The 18789-nt window shown below is 44.5% G+C and overlaps 1 protein-coding gene and 1 long non-coding RNA gene across 2 annotated transcripts; one reads left to right on the top strand and one right to left on the bottom strand.

Moving 5' to 3' along the window:
- Positions 1-151: 151 nt before the first annotated feature.
- LOC146581838 (uncharacterized) lies at positions 152-3339 on the bottom strand. Its single transcript, XR_014893943.1, has 3 exons — positions 2677-3339; positions 540-707; positions 152-439 (listed from the first exon to the last, which is right to left on the bottom strand). It is a non-coding gene; the product is annotated as an uncharacterized LOC146581838 (long non-coding RNA).
- On the top strand, positions 2874-18547 carry stard15 (StAR-related lipid transfer (START) domain containing 15). Its single transcript, XM_085287470.1, has 6 exons — positions 2874-3198; positions 14562-14709; positions 16608-16711; positions 17045-17162; positions 17377-17429; positions 17565-18547. The coding sequence occupies exons 1-6, from the start codon at positions 3052-3054 to the stop codon at positions 17778-17780; spliced, it is 786 nt and encodes a 261-aa protein (XP_085143596.1). The 5' UTR covers positions 2874-3051; the 3' UTR covers positions 17781-18547.
- Positions 18548-18789: the final 242 nt, after the last annotated feature.

Genomic DNA, 18789 nt, shown 5'->3' with positions numbered 1-18789 from the left:
ACACACACACACACACACACAATAACATAAGATAATCTTAGAGTTTATTTATTCTAAAAGTTGGTATTTCCTTTACTGAATACATGAAATAAAATAAAATATAATTTTAATCAATAAGTCACTAAACTGGAAGCACTGCAACAGAACTCTCTTAGATCTAATAGAAACAAAGTAAAGCCACACTCAGCAATAGCAGGCAGCAGGCAGCAGGGGGCAGCACAGGCTCACAGCTCTGAAGCTGAATCAGTGTGAAGTCTGCAGCTCTGAAGCACGTGACACACTCACATACTAACTTTTAACCTTTACCCAGACACAGCACACTTAAAAAAAAAGCTTTATTTGACAAAAGGACAAGAGCGGAAAGTTTGATAGTGTCAGTATAGTTGTGCATTTCCATCATGACAGTGAGGACATGGAAGATAGAGACGAGTTTATGCTGCTGTCCTGATGTGGTCCAGATAAGACGTCGTTCCAAAACCCCTGAGAGTCACGTTTTATAGCAGTTTTAAGGACACCTTTGGTAGGACACACCTGTGGACACGTTTAAAGGACACGTCCTTCTTCCAGTTAATAGCAGAGATGAGGTGATTCCAACAGAAGACTGTATATGGTTAGGAACAGGATGGTCCAGGAACAGAGCTCTGACCGCTTCACCTACAGCAGAGCAGGAGGGTGGTGCTCATCCAGTCTGGGCCCGTGATGAAACACTGATTTTAGATGAGACACACCAAAGACATGTTCCCATGAGTTACAGGAAGGTGACGAGGTGTTCTTTAATTTTCAATAATTAAACACATAACGGTCTATAACAGTCTATCACAAGGAGTGTTTCAGAACCAGGAGTCACAGAATTGTGATTTTTTCTTGTTGTTCCAGAAGAAATCGTGATGATGGGAGGAGTTATGATTTACATGAGCGACCAGAATAAGAAGACCTGATGATGAAAACCTGAAAGCTTAAAATACATTTTGTCAACATCATAATTACAGACAAGAAATTAATTTAAACCTGCGATTTTAGAAAGGATACGAAGAGGATGACATTACACATATTTGTAGGAAGCTCAATAATTGTTGAATCCAGCCAACCTTAAATGTGAAATGAACAGTGGGAGGAAGCCGGAGTACCCAGAGGGAACCCATGCAAACACCAAACACGGGGAGAACATGCAAACTCCACACAGAAAGACCCCGGCCTGATGGTGGAATTGAACTCAGGACCTTCTTGCTTTGTGGCAACAGTGCCAACCACCGTGCCACCATACTGCTTGCACCAAAGCATGAAATCTCATTCTTAACAGGAACAATAATATCTGAACAATATTTAATTTGCATTAATTCACATTTATTGGTGTTAAGAAGGAGACCTGATGCTGTTGAAAGTACATGAATGGTTTTAATTGCTAATGAAATTTGGGTGGTCCCCAGCGAGGCCCCGGGGCAGACCAGGACACGCTGGAGAGATTGTATCTGTCGGCTAGCCTGGGAATGCCTTGGCGTTCCCCCAGAGAAGCTGGAGGAGGTGGCGATCTGACAGCGTCCCCGTGACCCAGATAAGCGGAAGAAGATGGATGGATGAAATTTGGGTCTCATCGTTTTAAAATAAACTTGCATCATCTGCCAAGCTTGTGCACGTATGCAGCACGCTGCTCTGAACAGACAGCACCACATGAGATCACACGCAGCTTTAGTTTGTACAGCACAAAGCACAGCAGCTGGAAACAGCTGGAGAAACCACAGCAAACCCAAAAGAAGCATTTTCAGAGACAGTCCAGCACTGAGTTCGTTACAGTGGAAATGACCCCTGAACTGGAAAATCAAAGTGCAGAAGTTAAAGGTTGGAGCCGAGTTCTGCAGGTTTCAGTGCACTGTCAGCAGGGGGCACACTCACATCACATCACACTCACTTATCCAGGTAATCTGTTTCACTGACAGATCAGGCAGTACCTGAACATGACACTCTGACCTTCATCACACTTTACTCCTCCTCTTCCTCCTCCTCTCTGACCTTCATTACAGACTCAGTTACATGATGGAAAATAACACCTGATCTGACTCACACGCACACACTTTGCTCCGCCCACTGCTTCACCTGGAGAACAGGTATCAGTTATCGATGCCTTCAAGAGCCTCTGGAAATCAAACAGTCAGCATTAAAGGAAGCGCTCAGACATATTTCAGCCCTCTGTCTCTCCACCTTTCGGGAGATGCCTGCCTTTACTTCAGCGTGATGGAGCTGACTCCCAAAAATAAATACTGAAACCTCAGCAGCTCCATCAGGGGGTCAGGGCAAACAGTTTTATGTAGGAACTATTTTCTTTCAACCAAACTACACCGTCTCACTGTCTATCTGCTGTACCAGGTGACAGGCGGAAACGCTGACTTGTGTTTTTAATCTAAAGCTAATCTAGAGCTCAGATTAGAGAGATTCAGGTAGCTCTCTGCGGCCGGGGAAGCTCACATTTCCAAAGGAACGTGAAGGCAGCACGCTGCAGGGCCTCAAAGGTGATGCGCGAAGACAGATGACTCCCTCCGCTCTGATTCCTGCAGCTCCTCGCAGGCAGGAGGAGGAAGACACACAGACAATCACATCTTAGTTACCATTGAGATTTCACCCCGCCACACCCATCGGATGGCGGGGTGAAATCTCCAAATGTGTGTGTGTTTGTGTGTTTACCTCTTTTTGTTGGTTTATAGCTTCTCTGTGTCTTTGTGTCCGTGTAAAAGTCGTATTTGTGCATCTCCTGTTGGTGTTTCTGTCCTCCATCTCATTGGTGAACCTTCCACCTGGACTACTTCAACTGTGCCTTCACCTGTCCAGCAGGTGCTCAATAGGCCCCGCCCTCGCCGAGCCTTGTGGGTATTGTAGTGTTTGAGCAGCAGAGTGGGACCTCTTTCTCTCCGTCCTATCTGTGTGCTGGAGCAGATAAAAGCGGCATCATCAACCGCTGCCGCTCACATCCCCCCGCCGGGACAGCAGCTACCTGTTAGTGGTGTGAGGGCGGCGCGCAGGCGCAGTGAGGTGCAAAGGTCGGTGGGCAGCTGATCGGAGATGCCGGTGCAAATCCCGGACGACTCGGACTTCTGTTCGTTCAGAGAGCAGTGCCTGAGCACGGAGGGCTGGACCAGCCGCTACAGCAAGGGAGGGGTGACGGTGTGGGGGCGCGAGGAGGACAGCAGCACCGTGCAGAAGCTCAAGGTGAGCGCTGACGCTTTTACTGCGAAAAGACCGCGCTCCTTCACAATAAAAGCAATACTCAAAGTAACTGAGTACATTTACTCCATTACTTCATCCCAGAGTTACTCTGGAAACATTATGGTGAAAGTTTCCTCTGAGAACTGCACGGGCTAGCGCAGACGGTCAGTTAGTCGGTGGGTTGGTTAGTCCGTTAGTCACTAACTACAGGGTTTGATCATGTGTCATCATCTCTTCAGAAAGTTTGATTGGTTGTTTTATTTTGGAGTTTGAGGTCACCATGGTGATTCACAAAGATTTGATGCTGAAGCTACTGGAGTAAATGAGGTACTTGGACTGTAAACACAGAAACACATCCATCAATCAATCGAATGATCGGTGAAATCTGATCACTGATCAATCGATTGATGACTTTTACTGATTTATCTTTAAGGTGGAAACAGGAAGTTGCTCAGTGTAAACACCTGAAAGTTCCTGGAAGTGGTGCAACCTGTGAATCTGTGTTACTTTGGTACAAACAGGTGAAATCTACACCTGTCACAGGGCGTCAGCCTCATTAAAGTGCCAGCTGTCAGAGGTCCAGGTGCATTGTGGGTAACAGAAGGGTTAACAGGCCTGCTTCATCAGAACTCCTGTTACGGTTCATGTGTGATGCTGCCCACCTGACAGGTGTCACCTGTACCTGGAGGCAGGTACCTCAGCAGCTCTGCAAACATTTAACCAGCTCTCCTCCCGAACCTGCTCAGCCAGTTTCAGCTTATTGACGACCAATCAGATCTTGGGAGCCACTGTTTGATGTGAGAACAGGGGCGGATCACAGTACTCTGGGTCCTGGACGCTGCAGTGGGCCCCCAGACTGCCTACATTCACTTTATGGAGTGTGTGCAGTTTTGTTTGGTGCTTTAAGACTTGAAACAAACTTGAGCGTTTGTTCATGTTTAAGTATTTTTACAGTTTCTAACAGGCTCTTTCGATCCTCGGAGTAAGCTTCATCTTTCAGCCTGTTAACCCACTCGCAGCCGCAAACTGGTGCTGAGGAAAGTCAGAGGTTCCTCAGCAAGAAGCTCCTTTGTAGGGTCTGTTTTTTTACAACATGAAGCTTCTCTGGGCAACTGTTGCTGTGATTTGGTGCTATATGAATAAAGGACGACTGAATCGGTTTTGAATCCAGATCCATGGTGTGCAGCTGGATCACTCTGATGGATGCAGTCACACCTGAAGGTTCATTTTCAAATACACAAAGAACATTTTCCATGAAGTTAAAGGCGAAAAGTGTGAAGGAGGTTAAAGCTTTGCTCAGTCACTTCTGTGAGGGTGGGTGGTACAGAACTCTGATGTTACAGCAACCCACTGAAGGTTTGAATCCCTACCTCAGGCTAGAGCAGCTAATGCAGCATGGGGACAGTGACGAGTGAAACCAAAGCTCTCGGCTTCAGTCAGAGCGACTCTAAATTTGAGGATTTCTGCAGAGGGAAAGTCGGATAGCTTGCTGGAGAAGGAGATTCTTCCTGAGAACAAGGGCAAACAGGTGAAAGAGGGCACCCCTGACGGGTGGGTCACTGGATATGATTTTGGTCCACTTGAGAAAAGTATTACCGAAACTGAATGTGGGTAACTCCTTGAACAGAGCTGACAGCAGCAAAGGGCCGTGCATCACACTGGAACCTGGGCCGGCCGCTCCCAGTCATGTGGCACTTGGTCACCTGCTACTCTTTACCTGTTGAGCAGTCCATCTTGTGATCTAATCTGAAATCACCCCCAGTTATACATACGCCAGCACCCAATGGGGACACTGATTATTTTGGGCTGTGCGCACTTATCAAGTTCTCCTTTGAAGTGTTATAACATACCCCCCAGAAGTCCTGAATGATCTCAATAACCTGAGCCGGTATTGTCCTGTGATTAAGTACTCTGCCACAATAGGTGTTAAAGGCTGCGTATATCACTTGGTCGGGCCATCTAGACTCGATCAAATTAATATCTGTAACAGTTAAGTGTATTTCTTGATCAAAAGCTTTTTAGATTTGCACCATATTGCATCTATTTATAACCTCTTTCATTGTTTCAGTTTCCTGAATCTGCCATCATTCCTTCCTGTAGTACTTACAGTCATCTCACTCCTCTTGTCCATCCCTACCATTGCACTGTGACTGGCTGTGGTTAAACAACACATGTGGCTGTACATTAGAACACAAAACATACAAAGGTTATTTAATAAAAAATGTTCTTGTAACTTAAAAATGAGAGTAAATCTGATAAATATGCATACAGTCTTGTTGTTTCGTGTTCAGCTGCTGGAAGTGTTGTAGCGAATCTGCAGGACACTTATGGATGGTGATAAATGAGCCAGGTGTTGTGCAGGTGGATGTGCACACCAGCATTTCCACACCTAAGGAAGAGAAGTGAAGTGAGCATTCAGCATTAAGGCTCACTCCAAATACCTTCATGTGAAGTTACCTGGTGACTCTAAGTTAGTTAAGTAGACCTACTAGTGAATGTGAGTGTGACCGTTGTCTTTCTCTCTGGGTTAGCCCTGTGATGAGCTGCCAGCCCATCCAGGTGTTTCCCACCTCTGTGATAGGCTCCAGCCTGGCCATGACCTGGATAAGAAGATTGGAAAGTTCTTGTTAATGGACCTCACTGAGCTGAAGACATTTTAAAGTTTGCTTGTGGTTAAAATGTGACACAGTCATTGGTCGTTGGCTGTAACTCCAGTTCTGAGTCTTGCCAGTTACCTGACCAGGTAATTGGTGTGTTTTGTTAGCGCTGCTGGTGTCTTGTTTACACCCAAGGTGTCCTCTGGCATCTGAGTCAAGACATCAGCAAGATGACACGCTTAGCTGGTATTTGGTGAATTCAAGGGACTTCTTTGGGTGATTCTCTCTCACGTCTTTTCTCTGGTGACCCAGGCCCAATTACAGAAAGTCTCTGAGCAGACGGGAGGAAGTGTGAGTGCGAGGAGGAGTGTCTCTGTTCTAAGTACACAGAGGTGATGGTGAGGTGATGATGATGATTCCTGTGTGTAAATAATTTATAAACTCTTTGGAAAGCAGCGAGGCATTTCTTCTTCTTCTGCCTCATGACTAATTCAGAGCTGCTGATGGAGCCAGCGACCAAACAGGTCACATGATCACCTGCTGATTTACCTAAGTCACAGCTTCCCGTCATGTGAAAACCACAAAACCGAGATTAAAAACATTGTCCTGCAGACTGATTTGTCTTCCTAGCACACGTGGATTCAAACACGGACATGCTTACTGGTTACTGGTTAATGGTTCCATGTAAGCTTTCTGCATGGCCCAGTCAAAAACACGGGCTGCTTCCTCATGTCTGACCTGCAGAAGCCCATCTATGTGGGGGTTGGGGGGGGTGATACTCCTGTTATCACCAGCTGAAGGGCGCTGTGGTAATTCTGGGCACTGACAGAGCTGTTTTACCTGTTCAGCTGATTTCTGTCATCTTATGTGACTGGCTGTGGAGTCTCTGCCGTTTGCGAGTCACATCTCTTGCTGCTGAAGGCTGTAAAGAGTAAATGAAACTCTCCAGCACCATAAATGACCTCGCCCTGCTGATGAAAGCTGGAGATGATGGGTGGAGGGGGACGTGTGGATGACCTCAAGGGGGAGGGGACGTGTGCACGACCTCGGGGGGAACTTGTAGGTCTTTGTAATCGTGGTGTCTTTATTTTATCTGAAGTAAATGAACCTCTGCTCGTCGTCTCCAACGTGCTGTGAAGCAAGGCAGTGCGTAGAACTACAGACCCTGGCTCAGCTCCTGAGTGAGCTGAAAGGTTTCCTGCAGGAGAGACGGACTGAGTGACAGACACAATGCCTCGGCGCTCGGGACTTTATGAATGATTAACGGCGAGCGGAGTCTCGCTGATTGAGTTACACGGAGAGTTTACAGCGCTTGCCATCACCATATCAATGACCGCGGCTCCAGCACGATTACAGCAGTGGAAAAAAGTGACGTCCTACAGTAACAAACCATCTCACATGACCACTGTGAAACTCTGACAGGTGGAAATCTGGAGCTCAGATCTCTCCATGCCTACAGGGGGAAATTACAGTCTGGTGTTTCCTGGCTGAGAATATTTTACATGAACACTTTGGTTTGTCATCGTTCAGGCTGCGCTGCAACAACGATGCAAACAGTGACCAAAGCAGCAGAGCTGGAAATGGTACAGAGAAACTTCCTGTGGTCCACATGAACGGTCAGCTCCACGTTAATAATAACCTGCTCCACATAATCATTCACAGGGGGAGGCAGCAGTTGTCTGTCTGATTAATGTTCAGATGGTTCAGTTTGTTTCAGGCAGACAGAGGAGCTGATCTGGATTAGCTGGTGAGCTCTTGTACAGTGGGGCAAAAAAGTATTTAGTCAGCCACCGATTGTGCAAGTTCCCCCACTTAAAATGATGACAGAGGTCAGTAATTTGCACCAGAGGTACACTTCAACTGTGAGAGACAGAATGTGAAAAAAAAATCCATGAATCCACATGGTAGGATTTGTAAAGAATTTATTCGTAAATTAGGGTGGAAAATAAGTATTTGGTCACCTCAAACAAGGAAAATCTCTGGCTCTCACAGACCTGTAACGTCTTCTGTAAGAAGCTTTTCTGTCCCCCACTCGTTACCTGTATGAATGGCACCTGTTTGAACTCATCATCTGTATAAAAGACACCTGTCCACAGCCTCAAACAGTCAGACTCCAAACTCCGCCATGGCCAAGACCAAAGAGCTTTCGAAGGACACCAGGAAAAGTATTGTAGACCTGCACCAGACTGGGAAGAGTGAATCTACAATAGGCAAGCAGCTTGGTGTGAAAAAATCAACTGTGGGAGCAATCATCAGAAAATGGAAGACATACAAGACCACTGATAATCTCGATCTGGGGCTCCACGCAAGATCTCATCCCGTGGGGTCAAAATGATCATGAGAACGGTGAGCAAAGATCCCAGAACCACACGGGGGGACCTGGTGAATGACCTGCAGAGAGCTGGGACCAAAGTAACAAAGGTCACCATCAGTAACACACTACAACGGCAGGGAATCAAATCCCGCAGTGCCAGACGTGTTCCGCTGCTGAAGCCAGTGCATGTCCAGGCCCGTCTGAAGTTTGCCAGAGAGCACATGGATGATACAGCAGAGGATTGGGAGAATGTCATGTGGTCAGATGAAACCAAAGTAGAACTTTTTGGTATAAACTCAACTCGTCGTGTTTGGAGGACGAAGAATACTGAGTTGCATCCCAAGAACACCATACCTACTGTGAAGCAGGGGGGTGGAAACATCATGCTATGGGGCTGTTTTTCTGCCAAGGGGACAGGACGACTGATCCGTGTTAAGGACAGAATGAATGGGGCCATGTATCGTGAGATTTTGAGCCAAAACCTCCTTCCATCAGTGAGAACTTTGAAGATGAAACGAGGCTGGGTCTTCCAACATGACAATGATCCAAAACACACCGCCCGGGCAACAAAGGAGTGGCTCCGTAAGAAGCATTTGAAAGTCCTGGAGTGGCCTAGCCAGTCTCCAAACCTCAACCCCATAGAAAATCTGTGGCGGGAGTTGAAAGTCCGTGTTGCTCGGCGACAGCCCCAAAATATCACTGCTCTCGAGAAGATCTGCATGGAGGAATGGGCCAAAATACCAGCTACTGTGTGTGCAAACCTGGTAAAGACCTATAGTAAACGTTTGACCTCTGTTATTGCCAACAAAGGTTATGTTACAAAGTATTGAGTTGTATTTTTGTTATTGACCAAATACTTATTTTCCACCCTGATTTACGAATAAATTCTTTACAAATCCTACCATGTGGATTCGTGGATTTTATTTTTTTTTCACATTCTGTCTCTCACAGTTGAAGTGTACCTCTGGTGCAAATTACTGACCTCTGTCATCATTTTAGGTGGGGGAACTTGCACAATCGGTGGCTGACTAAATACTTTTTTGCCCCACTGTAGCTCTGTTTGCCTCACACGTGATGCAGAAACTCATCAGGTCCAACAAAACACCAGAACTGCAAATACGACCCTGATGGACTTAAAAACTCAATACAGCAGGTAACCTCATGGAGGAGAATGGAGACGACTGCAGTCTGGTTATTACAGAGAATCAGAGCCAATCACAGCCTTCAGATTATCAGGGATTATCCTCACTAACAGATGAAGTTTCTGTCCCTGTGCAAGGAATAAAGTCTTGGGCTGATAATATTGGTCGACTGTGTTAGATAAGAACACGTGATTAGTTTTTTTGGAGATTTTGTGGGAACGATGAAATCTTCTAACCTGAGCTGAGCTTTGTTAGAAACCTCGGTCTGAGTTGGTGAAGCTGCTGAAATAAGGAAGCTGAAGATGATCTTTTGTGTCATCACAGTAGAAATGGAGCAGATGTTAAATGTCTAACTATAAAAGAGCAGAGGACCTGAGATGGATCCTTGTGGAGCTCCCTTTAGGATGACTGATGTCCGAGTTTGAAGATGGTCTGAGCCTGAAAGAGTTCAAAGAGATAAAACCGGATGCTAAAGCACTGAAACCTGAGAACACCTGATAAGGTCAGAGCAGAGAAAGTGAAGCTGCTCAGGTTAGCTGCTGAGATACCTCTGAGCAACACTTGATCAGGTGTCTCCTCTGCTAACAGGTCACTTTGGTTTATCCTGAAAAGACCCAACAGGAAACCACACGAGAGCTCTGAATGAGGCGGATTATTCTAAGATGTTGGCCTTACAGCACACAGCACTGTTGGGATTTGGCGCCATTTGAATAAAACTAAATGGAAGCCGCTGGTTCTTTTATTCAGAAAACACAGGAATCAAACTATTATCAGCCAGAACCAGAAAACTGTGACGTCACATAAACCGCAAAAGAAACTGAAGGGTTTCTCTTGCACCGCCCCAACACTGCAGTTGTGACACTGTGAAACTGAAATCATAAAATATAAAATCTTAGTTATTTAAATGTATCTGTCAAGTATTCCATGTGTGTGCGTGCGTGCGTGCGTGTGTGTGTGTGAGCACATTTTAAGACAAGAATCTATTACAAAGTGTTTTTCAGGGATATTAAAAATAACAACATATTACACAAGATTATTATCCAAATGTGTGCCTGAATAGATGTTTTCAGCCACAGAGCCACTGGTGCACAGAGGGGGAGATGAACTGTTCCACAGTTTTGGAGCTGAGATTTAGACAGCATGATCCCCTCTAGTTTTCAAACAGCTCTGTGGAATTACCAGAAGACCACGATCTGTAGATCTAAGGATCTTATAAAGATGATATAAGTTGGGCTCTCTCCTTGTAAGGCAGTCAAAGTAAGAGTTTAAACTGGTATCCGAACCAAACTGGAAACCAGTGCAAAGATTTTAACAATGAAGTGAGAATTTCTGAGTGATTTAAAAGTGTTACTGCAGCATTTTCAACAGCTTGTAGGTAATTTATAGAAGTCTTTGACAGACGGGAGAAAGGAGCATCAAAATATTTTAAGCGGGAGGAGATGAAGGCATGAACAAGCCTCTCTAATTCATTTATGGAGACAGCAGTTCTGAGTTTAGTGATATTTCAAATTCAAATTTTATTTGTCACACACACACAACCATACACAGTATGACATGGGTGTGAAATGCTTGTAGCTGTACAATGCCCGACCATTAAATGACAGAAGAAAAGTTTTACAATATTTACAGTTTACTACAAAATTTACAAATTAACTTAGGAATTTACAGTAAAGACTGTGCAAATAGCAGAAGAGATTATAAAGATTATAAATTCTAGGAATTATGGGATTATAGGAAATGTGTGGTGGTGCGTGTGGTGATGTGTGGGAGAGTCTAGTCCTACACCTGGTTCAGGGCCCGAATAGCCTGGGGGAAGAAGCTCCTCCTCATTCTCTCTGTTTTGGCCTTAAGGGAGCGGAAGCGCTTCCCAGACCTCAACAGTGAGAAGAGTCCATTGTTGGGATGGGAGAGGTCCATCATAATCTTCCTAGCTTTGGACTTGCACTGCTTGGTGTAGATGGACAGCAGGTCAGGGAGCTCTGATTGATATTTCTTAAGTGGAAAAGCAAGAGTGGGTCACAGACTTCATGTGAGCATCAAAAGTCAAAGATCAAAAATCAAGATTTTGAGCAGCATCTTTCACCATCAATGAGAAAGAACCAGGATGTTGTCTAATTTGGGGCTTAATGAAACAGTTTCGTCTGCATTAAGCTGCAGAAAATCGTTTGCCAATTGTCTTAAGACAGTTTGTCAGACTACTAATTGGTAACTTTATTGTCCCCAATGGGAAACATGTCCACACATCAAACAACACAAACATTTAAAAAATTAAAGAACAGCCCAAGTTTTATCAGTAACAAAGTGCAATAGTGATGGCAACAACACTTATAGGTTAGCTTTAATAACCATCATATCAGCAGCAGGTATAAAAGACACTCTGTGGTCTCGTCACTGCAGGCACTTTATACCAACGACCTGAAGAGAGGATGTTCAGACCATCCTCTCAGACATGACAGATGTTTCCTTCCTCAGCACCTGTCCAGAAACTGGACCTGAGACCTCCCTGAAATCTTACTAACCAGGTTACCAAGTCTGGTTGGTCAAGGACAGATTACTGTAGCCAAGCAATGGTACTAAAAAAAACCCTCTTTTTTTTTTCTTTTTTTTTTTTAATAAATGGTCATTTCAAATGAAATGTTAAAAACTCTCAACCTCAGGAAAAAGTCCAATTATTGTTGGAACTTTTTTGTTGTAACAGCACAAGTTGATTCAAAGGACAGAGGCTTATCAAGAACACCCCCCCCCCAAATACAGAATATCCACCACCATCAATGGCTGCACCCTTTACTACTGTCAGGGCAAGATGGGGCGGCAGCCCATGGGAATACAGGGAGTGCAGAATTATTAGGCAAATGAGTATTTTGTCCACATCATCCTCTTCATGCATGTTGTCCTACTCCAAGCTGTATAGGCTCGAAAGCCTACTACCAATTAAGCATATTAGGTGATGTGCATCTCTGTAATGAGAAGGGGTGTGGTCTAATGACATCAACACCCTATATCAGGTGTGCATAATTATTAGGCAACGTCCTTTGGCAAAATGGGTCAAAAGGACTTGACAGGCTCAGAAAAGTCACAAATAGTGAGATATCTTGCAGAGGGATGCAGCAGTCTCAAAATTGCAAAGCTTCTGAAGCGTGATCATCGAACAATCAAGCGTTTCATTCAAAATAGTCAACAGGGTCGCAAGAAGCGTGTGGAAAAACCAAGGCGCAAAATAACTGCCCATGAACTGAGAAAAGTCAAGCGTGCAGCTGCCAAGATGCCACTTGCCACCAGTTTGGCCATATTTCAGAGCTGCAACATCACTGGAGTGCCCAAAAGCACAAGGTGTGCAATACTCAGAGACATGGCCAAGGTAAGAAAGGCTGAAAGACGACCACCACTGAACAAGACACACAAGCTGAAACGTCAAGACTGGGCCAAGAAATATCTCAAGACTGGTTTTTCTAAGGTTTTATGGACTGATGAAATGAGAGTGAGTCTTGATGGGCCAGATGGATGGGCCTGTGGCTGGATTGGTAAAGGGCAGAGAGCTCCAGTCCGACTCAGACGCCAGCAAGGTGGAGGTGGAGTACTGGTTTGGGCTGGTATCATCAAAGATGAGCTTGTGGGGCCTTTTCGGGTTGAGGATGGAGTCAAGCTCAACTCCCAGTCCTACTGCCAGTTTCTGGAAGACACTGACACTGAACTAAACCTACATTAAACACAAGAATGCAAAACCTGAGAACAAAACCCTAAACCAGAATAAACTGAAACATAGAATATAATATTCAAAATAGGATAACTAAAGAATCAGAACATAGACCATTATACAGATAAATAAAACAGCAGTACCCCACAGCGTGGCTGGCAAGAAAGGGTATAAAAGAAGAAAAACTAATGACATGGCCTCCTTGTTCACCTGATCTGAACCCCATTGAGAACCTGTGGTCCATCATCAAATGTGAGATTTACAAGGAGGGAAAACAGTACACCTCTCTGAACAGTGTCTGGGAGGCTGCTGCACGCAATGTTGATGGTGAACAGATCAAAACACTGACAGAATCCATGGATGGCAGGCTTTTGAGTGTCCTTGCAAAGAAAGGTGGCTATATTGGTCGCTGATTTGTTTTTGAATGTCAGAAATGTATATTTGTGAATGTGGAGATGTTATATTGGTTTCACTGGTAAAAATAAATAATTGAAATGGGTATATATTTGTTTTTTGTTAAGTTGCCTAATAATTATGCACAGTAATAGTCACCTGCACACACAGATATCCCTCTAAAATAGCTAAAACTAAAAACTACTTCCAAAAACATTCAGCTTTGATATTAATGAGTTTTTTGGGTTCATTGAGAACATGGTTGTTGTTCAATAATAAAATTATTCCTCAAAAATACAACTTGCCTAACAATTCTGCACTCCCTGTACTCTTCACCATGGAGGAGGCTTACAATGCCTGTTAGCCTGTGTACTACGACAATCATTAGTGTATAAAATATATGGTAGCGGAGAGAGACAACATCCCTGTGGTGACCCAATAGAAGAATTCAGCTGATTAGAAAAACAGATGCTGACTCTCACACACGGAGACCTGTTAGTTAAAGAGTCTAAAATTTAACCCACAGGTTTAAAATCAAGTTTAAACAGTTTAAGAAGTTTATCAGCTAAAAGATCTGTGAGTCTCTGTGAATGCAATTAGACATGTATCCCTGAAGTCACATAAATGTGTGACATTCAAATGCAGTTCATTTACTCCTCAGACTGCACATTAGCCATGAATATTGGTGGCAAGGGAATAAGATTGTATTATATTTGCTTCCTCAATAGCTGAGCTAGACCTCCCTTCTTCATCATGAGCAGCGTGCTCCTGTGAGTATGGGATAATCCTGTGCTGGGAAGCACTGAAGGGTGTAAAGAATCTCCAAGACAGGCTGTTCCACTGAAGAAACTCAGTGTGGATGTAGCTCATGCAGCACTCCAATCAGCTCCTGTAGAACACAGCACACCTGCTGTTTCCTGGGTCATCACACCCTCCCCTTAAAGATAGCACTACCAGGGAAAACCTGGACACCAGGTGACTCAAATTCATGAACTTTTTTTCTTAGGAGTCATCACTGTGGGTTCCCTCTGAGTTCCCCGTCTTCCTCCTACAATCCCAACATATGTATGTTTCTAACATTTCATGCAGTTGCAGAGTTCAAGTAATAAAATCCCATGGCACATCTAAATGTCACAGTACACCATCATGGAAACTGGTGGTTAGAGTTGAGCGTGATTGGTCCTAACCTCTGCCTGACTCTCTCCCTCTCTCTTTCTGTGCCTCAGATGAGGATAGTCTGTAAGGACGTGACAGCAGAGACATTGTACGACGTCCTCCATGACACCAGCTACCGGAAGAAGTGGGACACCAACATGATCGATACGTATGACATCGGCAGGCTGACGGTCAATGCAGACGTGGGATATTACTCCTGTTAGTTCCTTTACTGAGCGGTGATGTAATACATGCAATAAAACACCTCAGCACAGCACCAGAATGGTGAGACAGGCAGAGGGAACAATAAGGTGAATGGTGGACAAAGACCTAAGGGAACAAGAGGAAGTAGCAATCGATGTTGTGGAAGTAGGGAGACCCAGTGATGTGGTTTAACATGACACTCAAATGACAGGTATAAAAGATACTCTAACCGGTTGGGCCTTTTCCGGGGGGACGGGGGGGATCTTGGGCCTCTGGGCCTGGGCTCGGCCCGCTATGGCGCAGCTGGCTCCCGGCAGAGCCTGTGGGCACATCACCCCAGCCCGCTGTGGCTACGCCGTGGCTGCTGATAAATAAATACATAAATAATAATAAAGATTTGATTCAATTTCAATTAAATTTTATTTATATAGCACCAAATCACAAGAACAGTCGCCTCAAGTTGCTTTATATTGTAAGGTAGACCCTACAGTAATACATACAGAGAAAAACCCAACAATCATATGACCCCTATGAGCAAGCACTTCCTGTTAAAACTCCCTTTTAACAGGAAGAAACCTCCGGCAGAACCAGGCTCAGGGAGGGGCGGGGCCATCTGCTGTGATTGGTTGGGGTGAGAGAAGGAAGACAGGATAAAGACATGTTGTGGAAGAGAGACAGAGGTTAATAACAGGTATGATTCAGCGCAGAGAGGACTGTTAACACATAGTGAGTGAAGAAGAAACGCAGTGCATCGTGGGACTCCCCCAGCAGCCTACACCTGTTGCAGCATAACTAAGGAAAGTTTGAAGCCTAATCTTAAAAGTAGAGACTGTGTCTGTCAGGCTTTTCAGGGAGTTTTTAGGACTTCCTGATAATAATGAATTACAGTCGTCCAGCCTGGAAGTAATAAATGCATGAACTAGTTTTTCAGCGTCACTCTGAGACAGGATATTTCTAACTTTAGAGATGTTGCACAAATGAGAGAAAGCAGTCTTACATATTTGTTTAATATGTGCATTGAAGGACATGTCCTGGTCAAAAATGACTCCAAGGTTGCTCACAGTGTTACTGGAGGCCAAGGTAATGCCATCCAGAGTAAGAATCTGGTTAGATACCATATTTCTAGGCTTTTCGGGGTCGAGTACAATAACCTCAGTTTGATCTGAATTAAGAAGCAGAAAGTTAGTGGCCATCCAGGTCTTTATGTCTTTAACCCCCTAGGACCTGGCGTCCACATATGTGGACATCACATTTTGGGTTGTCTAGACCGAAATACAAAATTTTGCTCTACATGGGCCTGATATCCACTTATGAGGACATACTGCCACTGTTCTATTGAAATTTTAAATGAATATCCTCATGTGGATCTCATTTTTGTGGTTGGGCCTTTTCCGGGCCAACCACCCCAAAAATCAGGTTTAAAAAAAAAAAAAATCAGGCAATACTTTGTTTTTACATTCATCAGGTCCCAATATGCCCAAATATCAAAGAGAAATTAAAAATGCATGCTGTGGAAGAGTTTGGGTCTTAGGAGGTTAAGACATTCCTGCAGTTTAACTAATTGCCGTGTGTTATCTGGCTTCATGGACAGATAGAGCTCGGTATCATCTGCATAGCAGTGCTAGACCTCAGTGCAGCGTTCGATACTGTCGACCATAATATCCTATTAGAGCGATTAGAACATGCTGTAGGTATTACAGGTACTGCGCTGCAGTGGTTTGTATCATATCTATCTAATAGACTCAGGTCTAAAGGACCTGGGCGGCCTCTAACTTTCTGCTTCTTAATTCAGATCAAACTGAGGTTAGGTTGAGCCGGAGTCTGTGCTGGTCCAAAAGGGTTAGCTGGTTTTTAGTTGCCAAATATCTGATTCTGTCTGAACCTTTGTGGATGTGTTTGTGTTCTGTTTGAAGGGAAATGCCCGAGCCCGCTGAAAAACAGAGACTTTGTGACGATGAGATCTTGGCTTCCACTCGGCAACGACTACATGATCATCAACTACTCGGTCAAACACCCGGTCAGTATTTCACTGCTCTGACTGTGACTTGGTGGGTTTTATACTCATTTAGTGACATATGGAGCATAAAGACACAAAAACATTTTATTAGAAGAGCAGACTCCATAGGGGAGCTTTATCACTAGGACCCAGTCAGACCCCAGCAGATTCATGGTTGCACAATCAATCACAGACTTCAGATCAGTAGGTGAAAGTTTTAATTGTAAATACCACTCCAGAGAATAGAGCACAGTATCATCAGTATACAGATGCACACTGAGGTGTGATGTGTGAGGTTATATCTGCCAAGTGGACAGTGCAGTCAATCACTCACTGCTCCTTTGTCCACCTCAGAAATATCCTCCAAAGAAGGACTACGTCCGAGCCGTCTCTCTGCTCACGGGGTACCTGATCCAGTCCAACGGAGCCACCAGCTCCACCCTCTACTACCTGACTCAGGTGGACCCCAGAGGTGAGACCTGTGGCTAGTGGAAGAAGTACTAAATACAGTACCTCTTCTACTGGCCAAATACAGTGTGTGTGTGTGTGTGTGTGTGTGTGTGTGTGTGTGTGTGTGTGTGTGTGTGTGTTATGTACAAATGTTCTCTCTGTAAACTCGATCTGTGCTTCATGTTTAAACTGAACTGACTCAGCCTGACCCTCGGCACCATTGTCTCTGTCTGCAGGTTCTTTACCAAAGTGGGTGGTGAACAGGGTGTCCCAGTTTGTAGCTCCAAAGGTAAACGACCTCTATTCCCATCAAGCTGTGTCTCTGTCCCATCAGGCTGTGTCTCTGTCCCATCTGAACGTGTCCTGAACGTGTCTCTGACCCATCTGAATGTGTTTCTGTCCCATCTCATTTTGGTCATCTTAGGCTATGAGGAAGATCTACAAGGCTTCTGTAAAGTACCCGGAGTGGAAGAGGAAACACAACCCGGGCCTGAAGCCATGGATGTTCCCAGAGCAGAACACGCTGCCGTGCATCAGCGTGTCAGAGCTGACGGTGCAGCGAGCTGACTCTCTGGAGAACATCGATGAGAGCTGCTTGAGCGAGGAGAAGACGCAGCAGAGTGACGACGAGGAGCCGTAAAGATGGCGGACTCTGTCTGGTTTACTGTTTGTTGGTTTGTTTGATCAGGTAAACTCATGCTGGACACCTTTCTGAATGCAGCTGCGCTCGCTTTGCTGGATCTCACAAACCTTTTCACAACTTTCTGAAAACCTTCTGTCAGCTCACAGTAATCGGACGGAATCTGTTTCATGGCAGCTACAAACATGAGACCGCCCTCACAGCTGTTTCCAGGTGTTCCGCGATGGCCTCTGCTCACATTGAAGGTGGCTGGAGTTTCATCTAATCTTTCCTTGAATTGTATTTGTGTTGCAGTGAGACAAAGAGCGTGCAGCAGAAACTCGTCTGTGAATCTACTTCCTGCAGTCTGTTTAGAAGCTAATGACAATCAGTGTTAGCCTCCTAACAACATCCACTTCCTGGTCGGGTAGGGGTTTGGTTCAGGTGGGTGTGGATTTCTAAATATTTACCCCACTCATAGAGAGTTTCTAACCGAACAACTGTGCGATGTCTGTAAGAGTTGATCAGAAAGGTGAAAGCTCTGTTTTCATCATGTGGGTAAAAAAGTAACCAAACTATAACCACGGTTCTGAGAGGGTCGCTGTGTCCTGGTAGATGTTCAGAGTGTAAATAATAATAGTAATGATGTGTTGATTTTGTCAGGGCTCTGTGCTGAATATTTAAAGTCTGTAATCTGTGTGGGACAGAAGCCACATGAATCTTCTGCAGGTTCTCAGATTTGTTTTCCTGGATGTTTAACCTGAGCAATAAAACCACATTAAATCAGCTCTGCAGTGTGTGAGTCAGTGTCAAGTCAAGTCAAGTCAAGTTTATTTATAGAGCACATTTAAAAACAACCAAGGCTGACCAAAGTGCTGTACAGTAAATACAGATAAAATACAATAGAACACAATTTCGTAATAACACCTCGCTGATAAAAATAACATAAAAATATATAAAACAAATAAATTAAACCTTTCTAAAAGCCAATGAAAAGAGGTGAGTTTTAAGAGCGGTTTTAAAAGTTTCT

Source organism: Mchenga conophoros, linkage group LG2 (genome assembly GCF_057382185.1).
Source record: "Mchenga conophoros isolate Kocher_MC1m ecotype Shallow Benthic linkage group LG2, M_conophoros_male_GT1.1, whole genome shotgun sequence".
NCBI lineage: Eukaryota > Metazoa > Chordata > Actinopteri > Cichliformes > Cichlidae > Mchenga > Mchenga conophoros.
This window is presented reverse-complemented; position numbering and strand designations above follow the sequence as displayed.